The following is an 18607-nucleotide window of genomic DNA, read 5'->3' on the forward strand; positions in this document are numbered from 1 at the left end:
AGTTTCCTTCATCCAACCCACTTTGTTTTGCTCATTTTTTTCTCTCCTTAGCAGGTGTTTTGGTGCAGAGATCATCATCAGTGAGCACAGACAGGTGCTGGTAGCTGCAGGAGGCTCTAGGTACAGGTGATGAACATCAGTAGCTTGCTTACCTTGTGAGTATTGATCCTGATCCAGTGAACTCTTCTGGAGCATAGTTAAAAGCTGGCAACTACCACTTTGTGCAGAAAATTAGCTTTAGGTACGGGTCTTGTTGGGTCCCCTTCCTGCTAATGGGTGGCTGGTCAAGTAGTTATTCAATAACATTTGCAGAGTGGAAGCCTGCCCTTTACCAGGTTGAGTAACTGGGGAGCAAAATGGCAAGATGACAAAATGACAAGATGACAGAGACACATCTGCAGTGAAAATCAGAAGGGGTTGTGAATGCACGAAATGAGCAGATGACCATCACTTGGATGGGAAAACAAAAATGTCAGTAAAATAAATCTCCTGTAAAGGCAAACAGGTCTCCTATACAGTTTAAAAGCCTCCGGTAGGAATGTAATTTCATCTGAATTTCCTGATAAGGGGAAATGACTAAACTGGAAGCTGCTCAAGTTTTTCAAGTAATAAGAGCCCAAAACAGGAGATAGAAGGTACAGGACAGGATGTGACTCCTCCTACAGTACAGCAGGGGGGTGGTATTTGAGGGGTTGTGGGGGGTGTCTACTTTATAGTTCATGTTTTTTATAATATGTAGCATGAGTTAAACATGAAAGAGGGAGTGCCTGCTCTGTAGGTCTTATGAAATGCCCCATGCTCTGCAAGAGTAGCTAGTGAAACTAGGTAAACCCCAAAGCATATGGGGTTTTAAGTCATTTAGGAAAAAAAAACTCCATTATTTAAGATAATCTTACAAGTCACTGTTAACTCATCCATAGAGCCCATCTGCTTCACTGCACATGATGCACTGTAAATTCTCTTAGCTAAGGCCACATCCATAGTTCAGAGATGTATTTTTTCCTAAGCAGATGACCTGCTGGTTAAAACCTGCAGAAGACAGTCATGAGTCTAGAAATTAAATCTAAACTAACCAAACTGCAAATCTTTCCTTGAAATAATAGAATTGATCAAATGGGAAAAGAAAGCAAGATTTCAAAAAATCCTTTTTTTCTATTACATCTGCTTATAGACAAAACCACTCCAATTACAAGCACAGAAACAGAGATATGTTATCCACATCTCTGGAAACTACATGTAGTAGTGTTGGAACTGCTGTTCCAGGCACCTGGGCTTGGGGGTTTGCAATGGCTATCCCCTTTTTTCAGTGGCCAAGAGCTCTTTGGGTGTCTTTGGTTTGTAAAACTTTGTGAGTGTGTGCAACTTGAAGGAGGTGTTAAAATAATCCTCAATATAGCAATATATCCCTATCATTCAAATTGAGGATGTCACCTCCAAATGCACTTTCCTGGGGCCACATCTAAACATTGCCAGGTGAGAACAAAGTGGCTATTTTTCCAAAAGATGTTAAATGTAGGGTTTTTTTTCAAATCTCATTGCAAATTTTTCTTAGGAAAAATGAATTCCAGTGAGTGATTTGGCATTTGTGTGGTGTATTAATTCATACTAACGTAGTGAAGTAGACTGGGTTGCAGCATGAGCAGGTCCTAAAGTTTTTCCTGACTGATACACAATGATAACACTCAGATAAGTTTCAGCCTGAGGGTGAAGCTCTCTGAACTGTTTCATGAACTGATGTTCTGGAGGTTTTCTAGAAAACATTTGGCTTGGCTCATATTTGATGCTTTTTGTGCCCTTCCTGATTCCATGGGTTTATACTGGGACCATTCATGGGCAGAGGGAAGTGGTCATGGTTTGCCACAGTCTCTAGGGAGTGGAAGACACTGCTTACAGAATCTGGAGAGGAAAAGCCTTGCACTGAAGCCAGACATGACTCCTGCAAAACCTTTGTGCCCAGCCATGTCCCAGTTAGGCTTTAGATAGGTTAAATGTGAAGAAAACAGTGTTAGATAGACCTGTAAAATGCATTCTGTCATCTTGTTCTAAGTATTCACAGGCATTCAGCTGAGTTTTACATGGATGGATGGAAGAACGGCACTCTGTGTAAAAAAGAAGCCAGTTTACACCTATCTTACCCATACTCCTAAATGCATTTTGTATCTTGTTATTATTTTCAAAAAGGTAGGATGACATTAAGAGGTGATCTATGCTACTAACTGATAAAATTACAAGTCTGTTCCAGTGGACTGAAGCTGAATTTTAAAATTAACTTGCAGCCTCACAAACCCACTTCCAACCATTTCTGTTGGAATACTATCTACATGTCCAGTGTGCATCCATGTGATGATTGCAGTGCTGGGAATTAGTGGCAGAGGCCAATCAACCATCCTGAACTCTAATCCCCTCCACTTTGCTTCTGCCAAACTTATCTCAGAGCATTTGTCACAGATACACCGGGGTACACAGCAGTTGAAAAGCCATTATCTCTTTCAAAAGTAGTGACTAATGTGCTTTTGCCCGCAGCAATGTAGAAAGTCACAGGAAGATTTTGCTGTAGATCAGCTGTGTTTACCTGGTGGAAAAATAGCTGCATTTTCCTAATATCTTTTTAGATAAATAGAAGTATTTATTTCTTTCAATTTTTTTTCTTGTAGCTTTCTTCTTATATTTCTCCTAGAACTGTTGATTGATATTTTTATATCCTTCTGTCATTAGCAAAGAGGCAATTTTAAGGGTTTTTTTTCCTCTGAATACACTTGACTGGATGATACTGTCCAGTGTAATTACTTATGATTTGATAATCAAAACTTAAAAGCAACTTTCAAAAAAATGACACCTGACTTTTCTTCCTGTGGTGGCAGCCCATCCACCACAATATTCTGCAACACCAGGGCCAGCATACCCCACCTGATGGCAATGCACAGTGGTGAATCAAAATCATCACAGGCAACTGATGGCCTCCCTGCACTCCATTTTATACAGAAAAGGATGGTGCTTGTAGTTCATTGCAAGGCTTACCTCATTAAATCATCTTTTCAGACAATGGACTTCAGAGAAACTTTTGGAAAAACCAAACTCCAAGGAGCTCAGGTGGTGGCACTGCCTTTGCAGTGATTCTTTTCATTGTGGGCGATGAAGGGGAAGGAGCAAGCTTTTCATTTGCACAAGCTGCAAGTCATCCATGCAGTTGGGTTTATATATGGGGGAAAGGCCTGCATGATTATGTACAGTGACATTTACAGTCATTGCATTTCTTCAAGTTGATATAGATGGTACAATAACCTCAAAGCTGTATTTTTTCACATGGAGCTGTGTGTTAATAGTTAAGTAACTGAACAAGGTGTAGGTTCAAATAAACAGTTTATGATGGAATACAATCACTTGATACTTGTTTTTCTCAATATCTCTATCTTGAATGCCTAAAATCTGCTTACAGCATGAATACAATTAAACATGTAGATATGTTTCTTGTTATTGCATCAAGGCTCTTCAAGCACATGGCTGTTTTCACACACTTCCAGCTGACAATAATGCACATGTGTTGTCACCCCAGGAGCTGAAGACTTACATTGTACTTGGTAAACTTTGATGAAAAAAGTGATCAATTTTAGTTCCTACCAGATACAGGCAAGGTAAGATGAAAAGACCAATAAATCATTGGATGCAGAAGACGCATGCATCCTAACTTCCAGGAACTGTGTATCTGTCTTGGGAAAACTACTTCCACCAGGATTAAGCTCTCAAAAGGTAAATGGTGGAGTTGTAGCACTTCTTGCCTCTTGTTCTCAACCTAGGACATAACCAGTTTCTCAGTCTTGTTCTGCACACCAGTTAAATCCAGCTGTGCCCCCATGGCACATCCCAGGTTGCCAGGAGACTCGTTTGGCTGTAGCCAGCTCTGCACAGCTGCCCACTCAGCTTAGCCCCACGGGGCTCAGGACCCTGCTGTGCTCTCTGCACCTTTGCTGTGCATCTGCTGCGGACAGTTTCAATTTTTTTCCCTCAGATGCTGGGATTTCGATTTTTTTAAGCAAGAAATTCTTCTTCAGTTGATCAATACAGCATTTCCCAGCTGCTTCCTGTGCATGTGTAGTCAGAATGAAGGGCTGTAAAATAACCAGCGTTGCTGCCCGGTGGGCTTTGGAAGGACTCCTGCAAACAGGGCAGCCCTGCCTGCTGGGGAGTGCTCTAGCAGAAATGGGTACTTAAGAAGATGGTTGGAGCAGCCCAAGTGTGGCAAAGATGTGTGCATGCTGCACTGAGACTCTTTATTAAAACCTTTTGGCTAGCAAGGCAAATGTAAGAAGACGTCTCTCTACAGGCTGCCATAGTACTTTTCTTCAAGGAATAAATACCATTCTATTTATTTACAGTTTTAAGACAATATGTGTCTCTTTTGACAGTACTGAGCTGAAGCTTAAATACAAATATCAATTACTTCCTTATAATTGCAGTAATAAAAAATAACTTGGACTAGATTTTGAACCATTTTGAGTGCCACAATACATGAGTACCAAATGTCAGAGGCTTGGAAGCAGCTGGATTTTCAAGGATACCTGATGCACACTTCCAGATACGCAGACATCATTATCAGGCCCCAAGGTACAGAGCCACTGGTCTTATGTGAAAGCATAGGTTTCTCAGGTTTTTAAAGCTCATTATCACCAGAAAATAGTGGAGCCCTTTTCAATTGTTAGTTGAATCAGATTAAAAAACACCACTGTGAGACAGAAAAATACTATTCACCTGTATTTATAAATGGATACATGGGTCACAGATCCATTTAATTTGTGCAGAGAAAGAATGTCTTCACTAGTGAATTTGATTTAGCCTACAACCTGACAATAAATGCACTTGAAGCTCAGAGGAAAACCAAACCAAACAATTTTTCATGCATTTACCTGCTACTGGGACTACAGCATAGTGACTGTGGAGTTCAGAATGGCCAATTTATCTGAGTTCTGCAGCAAAAATCACCAGAGCAAGAAGCCCATCACTGTGGAGTCAGTCTGTCTAGAAGCACAGCACACAGAGCAGCAGCAGTTTGCCCTGCCTACAGCAGACCCCCAGGAGCAGCTGGCTGGCTGGAGCCAGCGCAGCATCGCCGTGCAGGCGCTGCTGTTGGGAGCACAGTCCTGTCGGCGTTGGCAAATCATTTCCTGCGCTCGGAGCCGAGAGAGGCAAGCTGAACCCTTCTGGGGAAACGCCCTTTTGAGAGAAAAGATGGCAGAAGATGTTCTTTTTCTGGAAGAAAGGTGATTTAAAAGCTGTAAGCAGATTGTTTTCATGAGTGATGCCTGCCACAGTGGGGCAGGAACTGGTGTTTATTTTCTGGTCTTCTTTACAAGATTGACTTCTCAGCTGGATGATGTTACCTTGGCTTCATATCTCTCATCTATGGGGAAGGAGAGATGGAAACAACCACACTGCCGTTCCCACAACCTTCTGCTTGGAGAATAACAGACATTTATCTTAGTAAAATAATTGTAAAAAAAAATCTAAATATTTATTTGCTGGAGGAGAAATTTAAAAAAGGTTTTTCCCTAAGTTTTGGTGCCAAATCAGCTTCTCCAGTTAATTATAAAATGACTTAAAGGAATGGTCCACATGGTTCTTATCTTCTGGAGGTGGTTGCTATGTAACATACCTGCCAGGAGGCTGGGATGTGAAATTTGATTTCACAAAATCAGGAGGATATGCTCCATACAAGTCACATGTATGTGGCAGAGTGCGCCTGCCAAGGGCAGGCAGCAGCCTGGGGGGCTGCCTCTGAGACTGTATGTTTGTGGTCATCTGTTGTTTTTGTTGCCTGTTCTGCAGTGATTTGTGGTATGATGTGCCACTTCATGTACTCCACTACATGTCAAGAAGCTTATTTCCCAGGAAAATGATGGTTGGGGCACAAGCTTGGGGCTGGCTGGTGGCTGAACAAGTGGTCCTGCTGGCTTAGCAGTCACCTGCAGCTGTATGTAGGATAAGCACCCTGAAAGTAACCTAAGCTTCCTGCTGGAGAGGAGTAGCCAAAGCTAAGTTGGGCTGGAAGGAGTACCTGGAATCCAAAAGATTTGTGCATTAATTGTTAGATCAGCTGATCCAAATATTCAGCTCATCAAAACAAATAGTGTAGAAATAAACTGCATGGATGCTGCCTGGACCAGAATTTTAATACATGTTTCAAAACAAAAAAATCCACCCTTTCCTTTGGACTTAGCCAGACATTGCTTAGCAGTATTTTATATTTATTGATGGATGAGAACATTAAATAGTTAAAAGGATTCTTTCATCTCGGTGAATCCTTCACTAGGACAAAACAAACAAACAAGGAAAAACTGCCCAGATTTTGCTCCTACTTTAAGTCATGGCAAGTGTTGTGAGGATGACTGCTGCCATACAGCTAAAGGACTAAGGCACTTTGTAAATCAAATTTCAAGTAAAGAGATTGGTTTGCGAAACCTCCTCAGCGTGGAGTCACAAGCTGTCAGAGTGTATTAGCATTATGTTACTGGAGTAAAAAGCAAAACAAATTAAGATGGTTAACAGCTGAAATCTGAAACAAAATTGTGTTTAATGCTGAAAATCTTGTTAACATATTTTCAGGCTTCCCTTTCCCCAGATATTAAATCTCAGTGTGTTTGCAAGCATCTTTTTATCACACATAGAAACCTACTGTGAGAGAACGAGAACTATTCACGACATATGGTAAGGACGGGTGTTTCACCCTGCATGCAAAAGCCTCCTCAGCATTGCTGCAGCATCCAGTAGCACATGGGAAGGTTTTAAGGACCAGGAGAGACACACAGCTGGAATTCCCTGTGTGTGCAGGGTGACAGAAAGCATTGCATCAACAGCAACAGGCCCAAACTGAAGATTGCACATGTTGTAGCATTTAATGTGAGGGGTAATTTGAACTCCCAAGCTGGTTTTTCTTTCCCATTGGCTCCCACAATGAAAGAACCATTAAGGATTTTAGTGATCTTCCAAGACTCTGCTTCCAGCAGAAAATTGGCTCCTTCTCCTTGGACACAAGACCAATTTTTAATTGAATTTCAAGAGATGATGGATGTTGTACTTTATTCCAAGTCTATATGCTAAATTAACAAGGCTGTCTGCTTAGTTTCCTCTTTTGAAACCACACTGAGATGAGTTTCTGCTAATTCTCTTACACAGGGCATTAGACATGTGAACGGAGTCCTTATTCAAGAATTGAAATAATAGGCTTTTTTGCCAAGCTTATTACTTTGGGAAATAATTTGACCTGTGCGGCCACAGCAATAATTTGCTTTCTGAAAAAAGATTACCTGAATTATTTCAAGTAGAATTAAACTAAACATATATTTTCATCAAAGTTTTTAAAAAATAGTAATTAACTTTTAAAAGTATATCTTAGAGCAGGGACGATTCCATTAGGTGGGTTCATTTCATGTTTGTTTTTTCCTCATGCTCCCCTTGGTCACTTTTAAAGATAACAGAAAGTCCCTCTGAACTCCTCTGGATTACAGAATATATTTAGCCTGCATTAGGTTTATTTATCTAGTTATTGGCATGTTAACAGGTGCTGTTGATTAGTCAAATATTTGATTTGGCAAAACACAGAAAAAGTGTTATAAAAGTGAATGTTTTTCTTAACTCTGGCCATTGTAGTAAAATTTACATAGTACTGTAGATAAAGAAGATGTTTCATAGAGGTAAGCCATTGGGAAGGCAATTTAGAATGACATTTTGGACAGAACACAGAAAATTTGAAGGCAAAACTCTGACCAACTGTGCCAAACCAGGAGCCAGTTCTACTGAGTCTACGTATAGTGTTCTACCAGTAGAAGCTGAATTGTTTCCTGAGAATAGTGGGGTGGCCAAAAGGGAGGCCACCTGCTTTGAGGACTGTGTTGGGATTGCTTAAATAGCAACGAGCCTACAGCTAGGAACACTTCTGCATGTATGCCTATTCTTTGTAAATTGGAATGTTTAAAAGCAATTTTGTTTGTAATTCTAAAGGGGCCCAGAATGGCAATAAATAGTCATAATGGTTTCCTTTTGGTAGCACAGACCTAGCAGATCTTCTTACTTCACAAGGAGCTTCTGAGATGGACTGAACAAACTGGTCACCTGGAACGGAGTTTGCACTTCATGTATCACAAAATCTTTTTCTCAACTGGAAAAAAGAAACCAGTGCAAAAATGCAGCTTCCTTGAAGGAGGTCAAATACAGAGATGACATATATCAACTAATTAAAGCAACAGGATGAAAGAGTGTGGTTGAAACAGCTGAGTAATTTAAGCATGGGATAAATAGAATAATATAGCACATTTAGCATAATTGAATAATGGCCTTCCCACAGGTGACACAAGGTAGAAAAGCATGTTCAAGTCTTTATTCAGCTGTGATTTTACTTCCAAACAGTAGCTTGTTAAATAAAATAGTAATAAAATGCCAATTCTTTTTTTATAGCTTTATATTTCAAAAATATTTCAGTCCTACTTGTGTCAGACACCACTCTCATCCTAGTCCTCCCTTGCTTGGAGGTTGCCAAAGATTCCCTTTTTGTTAGTGTTTACTGCTGCAACAGAATGACTCAGAATGAGTTTTAATTATGGCTGTAGCCAGAATGATCCTGCAGAGCTCATCATTAGGTCCTGGGAGAAGCTAATGGCTTATCTGTTCTGTATAATTGTTCAAATCTTCTTTTCCATCAGTTTTCCATCAGTGATATCTCATTTGTTTGAGTTGTATGCTAGTGAGTCAACTATTCAACCCAGGACTTTAGAAATTTTAAAATACACTCTGGCAACTAAATAGAAAAAAAACATTTTGAAGTTATTTTCTTAGAGCATGAAATTGATGTGAGTTTTGAAATACTGTATCCTCTGGAGCTGCACTGATTAGCAGTATCTGATATGCTTTTATAACTAATGTTAGTCTCATTCAATGACACAAGTGATTAAGCAATTTGTGCCTCCTGACATAGTAATAGAAAACTTATTTCTCAACAGCTTTGCCACTGATAATAAGCAATAATTTTAATATCTTTGTTCAACAGCCAGCAGCATGGTTAACGCCCAGTTTGTCAAAGTCACAAATCACTTTTAATGATCCACAAATAGAAGTCTTCCGCTAAAAGCAAATTTTTCTTCCACAGCTCCTAGGAGCATGAGGCAGTGGTTTTGTCAGCAGCACAGGCTTGTTGGCAGTGATGGCAAAACCTGGGCATTTTGACACCTGTCATTGCAACTCCCTAAACTGTGAGGCAGATGGGTTCCTGGGGGAAAGAGAGGGACCAGGCGCTCATGGAAAAGAGAACTGAATGGCTTCCATGAAAAAAAACTGCTTGGGGACAATTCATAACCCCAACAAGCAAACAAGTGACATGTAAAAGCAGGTTTGATGCACTGTTGGACAATCCCCTGGAGCCCTGCTGCCATTTGTGGTTGCTGCGACAGAAGAAATAGTTAATATGGAGGAGAATGAATTGCATTTCTAGTGCACCTGTCCCCTGTAAGAAAAACCCAACACAACTCTAAAGACACATGTCTCAGCTTTTACCTCTGTGCAGAAAATTCTGAGAGACATGACTCCCTCCTGGATAGCAGGACACTCCCAGCTGAAATCTGAGTTCTCCCCTGCCTGAAACTGCCATGCCGAAGGAGCCTCCTCAGAAAACACATCCCTGGTGGCTAAGTTATCACTGGGGGAAGAGGAGAGCACAGAACCTAAACTGATCTGGGAAATGCAAAAGAGACACAGAGGAGTTTCTGAGCCTGCACTTGCAGGCCATGGAGAGGTTTTGGCACAGCTGAGTTTCAGTGAGATCAGAGTCCTCTAGAGACAAATAGCAGCTCATTTCCCCCTTACCTTCTCCTTGGCCTGAGGACTCAGAAAGGAGAGTCTTTAAAGGTCTCTCACCTGTTCTGCCCACAACAGGTATAATTTTGATGGGGGATTTGGGAAATTAATCTGTTGTATCTGTCTCTTCCCTGCTACCCCAATTAAATGCCTATAAGCTTTTCTCCTCCTACTTCATTTCAGCTTCATGATAAAACTAAGTGATTTGCAATGTGTGGTTTTATTCTTAAAAGTTATGCTGAGTAGATCCCATTGAAACCAGTATTTGCTGAAACTTCTCAACAGCTGTAGGTCCAGAAAAAATCTCATACATTCAGGTATGTTACAAGGCTCTTCATGCTGTGCTAGGACCATTTTCATTTTAAAGCACTATTGTGGCTTTGCTTCCACTGACCCTTAATCCTCATATACTGTCAATGCTGGTGTGTGTTGCCATTTTGGGATATTTGCCCTCCAGATCTTAACAGATTTTTCTTCTTTAAAACTATTGATTAAGATGATTTACCCACTACAGCTATTTTTATTCCTTCATGGGAGTGCTAACATCAACACAGAGCTCCTCTTGCCTTTCTGTGTGTCTACCTGCTCAAGAAGATTCTTCAGCTGTACCAGCAGCTTTCACATAGACAAGCCTGAGAGTGAAAGAGCAGTGGCCTCAGCACTGACAGGGAATTAAGCCTATAATCTAATGGGTTTTTTTTTTCCATTTCTAAATAATGGGATTCTATTAGACCAAAGTGTAGTCGTGCCGTAATGATAATTTATTGTATAGCATATCTGAATTTTGCCTTTTATAAATCATAGAGAATTACAATACACAGTTATATAATTGAATCTTCTCTTGTATCATTAATATTTTTCATTGGTTAGAGAAACCCCTTTTTGTTCACAATTCACATATGACTGGGTTTAGAATTTACAGAGGGTTTAATATGCCTATTTTTATGTGTTTAAATATTTTCATTTTTATTCCTTTTAAATATTTTGTAAGAATTCTTTAAAAGCATTTTATACTTATGAGGTTTTGTACATATCATTCTGGACAATTTTAAAGACAAATGTAGCCATAAGTTTGTGTGTATATATTCTAAAATTTCAACAACAACAAAATGTCATGATCTTTGAAAAGAAAAAATTGAGGTTAATTGATTCCCACATTGACATTTAAATGTATTAGTGGTATACACCAGTGAAAGTATTGATCAGTGAAAGTAATCAGCAATAATAGGAAAAATTAATCACTTTTGAAGATTTATTTGACTTCAGCTGTGGAATATACTGTGGCCAGGACTAAAGTTGACACTGCAAATATAACAGGGACTATTACCAAACAAAAATACAAACACATAAATGAGGGAAAGCAGGCAGGGCACACTCTGACTTGCTATTAGAATGTTGAAATAAGGAGTGGACTACAGCCTAAGACTTGTGATCTACTGTTCATGCATCCATTTCTAGATTTGAACAGCAACAGTTGATTGACAAGAACACACAAGAAATTTGTTGGTAAAACATTTTTGTCAAAGGTCTCATCTTCAATAAGTGAAGATTGGCTTCCACCCTGAAATGGGTGGGTTTATGTCAGAAATCTTTCAGAATATTTTATTAACTGAAGCTGTACCACCCAGATATTCTTACTTAAGAGCTCATGTTTTATTCAGAATTCAGTTAAAATCTTCACATCAACCCAATCTTGTGGTAATGAGCCTTACAGTTTGACTATCTAGTGACTGGGAGTGTCCCCTTTTTCTGGTTCTGAGCTAAGGTAAGTCAGGAATCAAACAATTACACTGTTATTTATTATCCTACCTTTTTTTCTTCCTAACCAGCTTAGGAAGGAAATCAAGTGATGAAGTCACTGAAAGGTGAGATTACATCAGTAAAACCTGAAGGGACTGGTCTAATTTCTCTAGTATTTTAGTATTCATACTTAGTATTATACAGTACAGCACTGAGTAATACCAATTATTAATTCAAATAACTTCTCCACTTCTCTTGAATGATATGTGCCCTTGATCCTTCTTACCACTGTCCTGTGAATGGCACCAGGTTTGATAGTCAGTGACTTGGGCCAGAAATACTTTAGGAGTGCTACGTTCCCAGTGGGAATTGATTATGATGGGAGTGAAGGACTTAGATATCCATCTAGAGCATCCTCTTTTCCTGCAGCAGGACAAAACCACCCACACCATGTTTATCTAACTTTTTGTCTCCATAGAGATAGTCCTAGTGATAATTAGATTTCGATGTTTAAAGCATCACTGTTCCAAGATATGCTGTCACATAATGCATTACAAGTGCATGCAGTAGCAGCAGATAGAGTTTTAACTACCTCTTCTTCCAGATGTAAGGAGATTTTGGTATTAAAAATGAAGAGAAGAGACACAGTTTTTAAATAAAGTGTATGACTATCATTAAAATGAGTTCCTCAGATATTTGCATGCTAGTTGTGGCAGCGTTTTGTTTGCAATATTATCTGTGGAGATTCCTAAACTTCTTATTTTCAGAGTTTATACCTTTTGGTAACCTTTTTTGAAGGTAATAGAGCAGAAATATTTTGGTAGCTCTTTCTAAAAACAGTTTGATATTGTGAAATAAAGACAGGGCCAAGATCTTCTGAATTCTCCTTACAATACTGTTTTGAGATTATTTCAAACAGTAATGTCAGACTCTTTAAGCTGAAAAAAAAAAAAAGTAGGACTAATCTGCAGCTTGGGACAACCTGTGGAGTGTATCTGTGTAACTGTACATTGCATTGAATTCCACTAACATAGTTATGATAAACATCAATGAAAATGAAAAATTCTACCTTGTAGCAACTCTGCTGTCACTCCCCATCTGCAAAGCCAAGACAAACACACAAGTACTCACTGAAGCTGAATTCTTTCTTGGTTCTCTGGAAGAGAGTCCTACAAGCCCCAGGAAGTCACAGTGGTGGAAAGCTGCACAAAGCATCGCACAAAGAAAGCAGGTCAGTGCTGAGCCCAACCCAGCCTGTTCATGGTTACTCACAAAGAAGCAGGAGGAGGGAAGAGATTATTCCTGGCTCCTGTTGGAAATGAGCCCCAGAATGTAACTGCTGAGTGCTACAGCTGGCTGCAGGTAGCTCAGCTTCAGCTCCCTTCTCATCAGGAAAAAAGGCAGTGAGGTGGGAAAGTGTAGACAGCTGGGGCTGCATGAACCTCCTGCTTCCTGCCATGGCTCAAGGTGAACGAGCCCTACTCCCTGCTCTTCTAAACCATACATAGGTATTTAAGAGCCCTGGAAGCACAGATGTTTGTGGCTATGTCCTTGGGCAGGCACTGCTGCAGGGACTCTCAGGTTTCAAAAAGTGAATTACCTTTCACAGGCATTGAGTCTCCAAGCTCCATCTGGGTGCTCTGGGTGATGCATGCCTCTGAAAGGAGAAACCCAAACTTTCCTGAATACCATGCCCATGCCAGATGACCAGTTCTCTTAGCCACGGGCTTCACAATCTGCACTTCTTTTCTGTAATGAATAACCACAGAAATTCATAAAATGTGTGCTTTGTTCCCCAGATAGGCTTTCCTCATAGGGGAAATTAATATATTGATTCTATTTTTATAGACATCTTTCTGTGAAACAATACTGAAGTGAATGCTTCTGAAGATCCCATCCATGTGTTAAGCCTGATGATAGAGGCCTCAATGCTGACATTAGATTTCAGACTGCTGGAAAGGCTGAACTTGTACTTGCTCACTCATACTTTCCAAGTAGAACTTTTATCTAATACTGTTGGTAGACTTCAAATGTAATTTAAGCACTCTTTGAAGCAGCAAGAGATGTCACTGGAATTCCCTTACTACCTTTCAGAAAGAAATGGGAATAAGTAGGCCTTAGCCCATCATACTAGTATGAAATAATTCTTATTTTTAAGTGCAAATATTTTTATTTCCTGTTGATATGATAGTCATGACAAGGATCAGCCCAAAAGAGTATTTCCTCTCTCCAAAGTAAATTTTCATCCTAAAATATGAAAGCGTGAGCTTTATTTTCATGGCTAAAATTTCTTGAGCTGTTTCTGGATTATTTTCCCACATACCAAGAAAATGGTATTCCTCTCAAATCATTCCTTGGCCTACATGATGAGCTGTTGTGTGAAGCACAAGGGACAAAGGTGTTTTTCTAAGATGGAACCAGATTTTAGTAGCACCTGGGTTGAAGCCACCAGTTTATTTCATAGCAGTTGTTGGGTAATAGCTTGTAAAAGAGCAAATTAAATTAGTGGCAGAAATAGAAAGTTTCATCTCCCATTGATGTATAGACTTCATAGAGCTGATCTGCTTTACTGATAATGAGGGTAATCTATACATTAATGTTTTTTGACTTTTAATGATTCATGCTAAATGTGCATCGACAGTTACTGACAGGTACAAGTTTTATAGGTGTATAGGAATTAACAGAGAGTTTTGTGTCCCATTCCCCCTCTGTACAGTGAGGATGCTTTCCATGTAAAGAAACCCCAGATTTTGACTTCAGAAAGAGGTCATGCTCCAGATCACAGCAGTAAGCTGACAGCCTTGACTGGGGTCAGGCTCATTCAGGGGATTCCTGCCAGGTACACTTCAAAAATGTCAAAAAAAAGGTGGGAGGAAAAGAATATTTAAAAAAAAAAATACATCCTGATGGAACACTGGCACTTTTCATGATATCTCATTTTCCTATTGGTTGGTAGTAGTTTGATAACTCTATTAAATAAGTGCAAATGTATAAAGATTAAACAATTTAGTCACATTTACTTATCATTGAAAGGGATTGTTTTTACTAATTTTAGTTTTCCTGTATGCTGGCCTGATATTCCTTAGCAGGAAAATTAATGTTTGCATTGTCATGCATCCATCAAGATTCATACTGCAATCAGGAATTATTTTTTTAATTCAAGTATTGGAGAGAAGGAAGTGAAAGTGTGAGCGAGAGCCAAATTCAACATTAGACCTGAATTCTAACTCTTGGTATTTAGAAGAGCAAACATTGAAATACTCAAATTGTTCCAAACACACAATGTGAATTTACCTCTGAACTCTTCAAAATGCAATATGTTCATATTGAATATGAGTTGGATTATATAATGAATTATCATTTATTTGAACAATGTGAGGGGGTAAACCCAAGAAAAATAAAACCCCCTACATTCATTTCTTTACTGGAGCATCTTTTTGCTTCTTAGGTCCTTTTGTCTAGACTTCCTTGCCTTGGGAGCCCCAGAGCACCTCTTAGTGTTAAGGTTCATCTTGCCTGTTCAGCTCTCACTGGTACCACTGGTAAGCAGCTTTTTGGCATCCTCTTCCTGCCTGGGCTCCTACTGGGTACTCCATGGCCTTCCTCTAGCAACATTCCTTAGGTTATTTATTTAACTGATACTCCTTTTCAAGCTCCTGCCTTTTCAGACAGGCAGGAGAAGTAAACATTGTATATTTTCAAACCATCCATTTCTACCTGACTGAGCAATCACGAAGGTTGACGAATTTACCATTCCAATGGGTCTGCCACGGGCCCACTGGTCCTTACAAATGAGGAGTGCCATATGCCTCAGGCCTCCCATGGTTCCCCTTGCTGTGGGGGTGACCAGAATATGGAAAGCGGTGACTTGGGAAAGGATTTATGGGTCAGTGACAGAACAGAAGTCTCCAAAAAGGACTAATGATAAGTTTAGGTACCTAAGTGGAAAATTGTGATCAGAAATACAGAGGTGATCTTAGCGCTGTATGAACCATTATTGAGAGAGACACTGCACTGTTTGGTTCTATCCTAGTATCCCTTCTGCAAGGCATCTTCAGAAACAGGAGAGAGTGGTTCCACGTCTAGAAAATTTGTAGAAGTTTGAGCCTTAGGGACTGTGGGAGATGTAAAGATCACGGTCTATTTAACTTACCAGGAAGAAGATAGATCAAAATGCAAACCAATTTACAGAGTGAGAAGAGACGTCTAGCAGATAGATCCAGCCAGATCCACTGTAGGAAGCTGAAGCCTCTGTATTAAAAATAAATCCCAAGTTTTAGCAGGCAAAATAGTGAACTTGGCCAAAAAATAGTAGTGTGTTGTCATCCCTTGATGATTTCAAAGCACAACTGCATGCCATAAAATCTAACCTCACCACCTTCACACAGCAAGGCCTGTCCAGGAGAGATATCTTTAAATCACTCTTGGCTGGTTGGTTGCTTTACTGGTAGTACAGGTCTGATCTTCTCTAAAAGCTCAGAGGTTGATTCAGCCATGGTAAAGCAGATTGAGCACTGCAGCTTCTCCAGCAGGAAAACCTTTACATGTAGATCACTGTTAGCAGAACTGCTCAGCAGTCCACAGCTGGTTAATTCCTAGAGGCAGTCCATTTACTTTAACAAAGATATTCTTAGATCTTAGAATCACTTCTGGAAGAAAAAGTAAAATGGCAAAATCTGCCCACAATAGAACAAAACACATATTCAAAAAATGCATTCAAGTTGTTTTCCTCCCGAAAATGCACTGCATATTTTATTGTAGCATTTTAAACGTGATGTTTCAAGTACTTTATTAGTGAAACAGCACTTGCTCCATTTGCCACATTTTTAATCGTGCTCTCCCCAGCCCCCCAGCCATGCAGCCATGCAGATATTGCACCCTGAAGATGACAAGGTCCTTGCAAAGTTTGCTTCTCTGCCAAAACGACAGGCTTTTTTTTTTTTTTTCTTTCTTTCTTTTTTTCCTACGGACTGTGCCAGAGTCAGACAGAGTTCATTGCCCCGACGCCCTTGCAGCGAACCCGCGAGTGCCCGGCTTCAGGAGCTGCCCTGGCAGGGGGCACCGGGATGAGCGGCGACCCCGGCTCTTCTCGGGGAGGGAACCTGTCCTTGCCTGAGGGTTTTCGGCGGAACGGGTTGCCTGCTCGACTTGGCAGCGCTGGGTGTCTTCAGCTACCCCGTGTGCCGCGGGGCCCCGGCACATCGGCCCCGCCGCCCGCTCCGGCTTCGGGGGAGCCGCCGGGGCAAGGACCGCAGCCGGCAGCGTCGGGCCGGGCCGGGCGCTGCCCCGTCCCGCTGCCTCCCGCTGCCGGGCGCTAAACGCAGCCCAGTCCCTGTGTGTGAGGCCGCCGGGTGGCTCCTGGCGGTGACCAGCACTTCTGCTGGAATCCTTCTGCCCTCGGTGTCGGCAGAGGGATTCCAGCAGAATTGCGGGTCTAAGGGATGGCGAAGGCTCTCTGCGGGATGCTGCGCCCACTGGCAAACCGGGCCTGTGGTTTTTGCTCTGTTTGTTTTCCTTTTAACGGATATCGCTTAATATTGTCCATCTCCAGTTTCCGAGGTAGTGACAAAAGGTCAAATCTGACACATCTTCTCCCCCCAATCAGCCTGTTTGCAAATAATTAATAAGGGCACAATTAGGCAGTAATGATGGGACGGGCAGTTATGGTCGTCCTGATGATAACGGAGATTGATGCTACTGAGCAAATCTTCTCTTGGTAACACAGTTCAGGTTCTGCGACATGCGCCTTGGATCTCTCTCAGAAATAACCCTGAGACCTCCCCCCAACTAAAGCCCTATCAAGAAGTCAGAAGAGCACCGTAACTATGTTTGCTTTTGGCTTTTATTATCAACAATCAATTAATGGTACACTCTTGGAAAACTATATGCACATGTAGAAATATTTCCCCTTTTAAATAGAAGCATTCATTTTAACCACATATAAATAAATCTGGAAACCCTGAACATAATTTATGACCATTATGCTCACAAACATATTCCAACAGGTAGGAAAAGGAAAAAAATGAGACGACATGCAACCAATAGTAAAAATATATATAATTGCCTGAACCTGGTCTCTCTAAACGCAAAGGGAACTGAACCCGTGAGAACCTTATTTCTCTATAAAGACACGCCATAGAGACTACAAGAAGGGAAAACATTATTTATACGGTCAACTAGACAAGTCTGTACTGATATTAACACTATACAGTTGAGTCACAGAACACAGTTGTAGAAAGACACGGAAAAAGAGAAAGCATACCTGGCGACATTCAACTAAGACCTATAGTTTGTGCCTTGTAAAATAAAATTAGAAAACCCTAACGGAGATGCCTAAAAACTGCGTAGACCGTGTAATAATAATAATTAATAATAATTAATTAATAATAAATACAGGCCGCCCTCCGTGAGGAGCGCGGGCCCTGCAGGGACCGGATCCGCGGTACGGGAAGCGGCAGCGGCCGCCGGGTCAGAGCTGAACCCGGCAGGGCGCCGGCGGCGGCGGCAACGGAGAGACCCAACGGAGGGACAGTGACACCGGACGGTGGAGGAAGAACCACCCCCAGGCGCGGGGCCGGGGTCGGCGGGAGGGTGGCGGGGGAGGAGGGGAAGAAGACGCTTTGTCCCTCCGGCTGACCGTGAAAAGGAACTTTAAAAACCCCACGGGCGAGAAGGGCGCTCCCCCTCGCGGCCGGGCCGCCCGCGGGCACAGTCCCCGCGGCCCGCCGCTCCCCCGCGCCCGCGCAGCGCCCCCCGCCCGGCCGCCCTGCCCCGCCCCGGCGGAGGCGCTGCGGGGCCGGCCCCGCCGCCGGGCCGGGGGCGAGGGGAGCCGGGCGCGGCCCCCCGTGGGGGCGCGGGGTCCCTGCCCCGCGGAGCCCGGCGCAGCCCGGGCCCCTGGTCATCGCTATGGGAGGGCGGCGGACACTAATGAGCGGGAGGGGCCGCCGCCGCCGCCGCCGCCGCCGCTGCTCAGAACATGCCGCTCTTGACGAGGCTGCCTTTGGTGCCTCCGGGCCGCTGCAGCGAGGAG

The 18607-nt window shown here is 41.8% G+C and overlaps 1 protein-coding gene and 1 long non-coding RNA gene across 2 annotated transcripts in view; both read right to left on the reverse strand.

The window, feature by feature from the left end:
* Window positions 1–9537: 9537 nt before the first annotated feature.
* On the reverse strand, window positions 9538–13048 carry LOC137473157 (uncharacterized). Its single transcript, XR_010998629.1, has 3 exons — window positions 12647–13048; window positions 10343–10469; window positions 9538–9714 (listed from the first exon to the last, which is right to left on the reverse strand). It is a non-coding gene; the product is annotated as an uncharacterized lncRNA (long non-coding RNA).
* A 5358-nt stretch (window positions 13049–18406) lies between these two features.
* PHOX2B (paired like homeobox 2B) overlaps window positions 18407–18607 on the reverse strand; it is a 2729-nt gene continuing 2528 nt past the window's right edge. Inside the window, exon 3 of the mRNA XM_068188953.1 lies at window positions 18407–18607. This exon is cut by the window's right edge and continues 395 nt beyond it. Coding sequence (XP_068045054.1) covers window positions 18547–18607 — 61 coding nt within the window. The 3' untranslated portion in view covers window positions 18407–18546.

Source organism: Anomalospiza imberbis, chromosome 4 (assembly GCF_031753505.1).
Source record: "Anomalospiza imberbis isolate Cuckoo-Finch-1a 21T00152 chromosome 4, ASM3175350v1, whole genome shotgun sequence".
Classification (NCBI taxonomy): Eukaryota; Metazoa; Chordata; class Aves; order Passeriformes; family Viduidae; genus Anomalospiza; species Anomalospiza imberbis.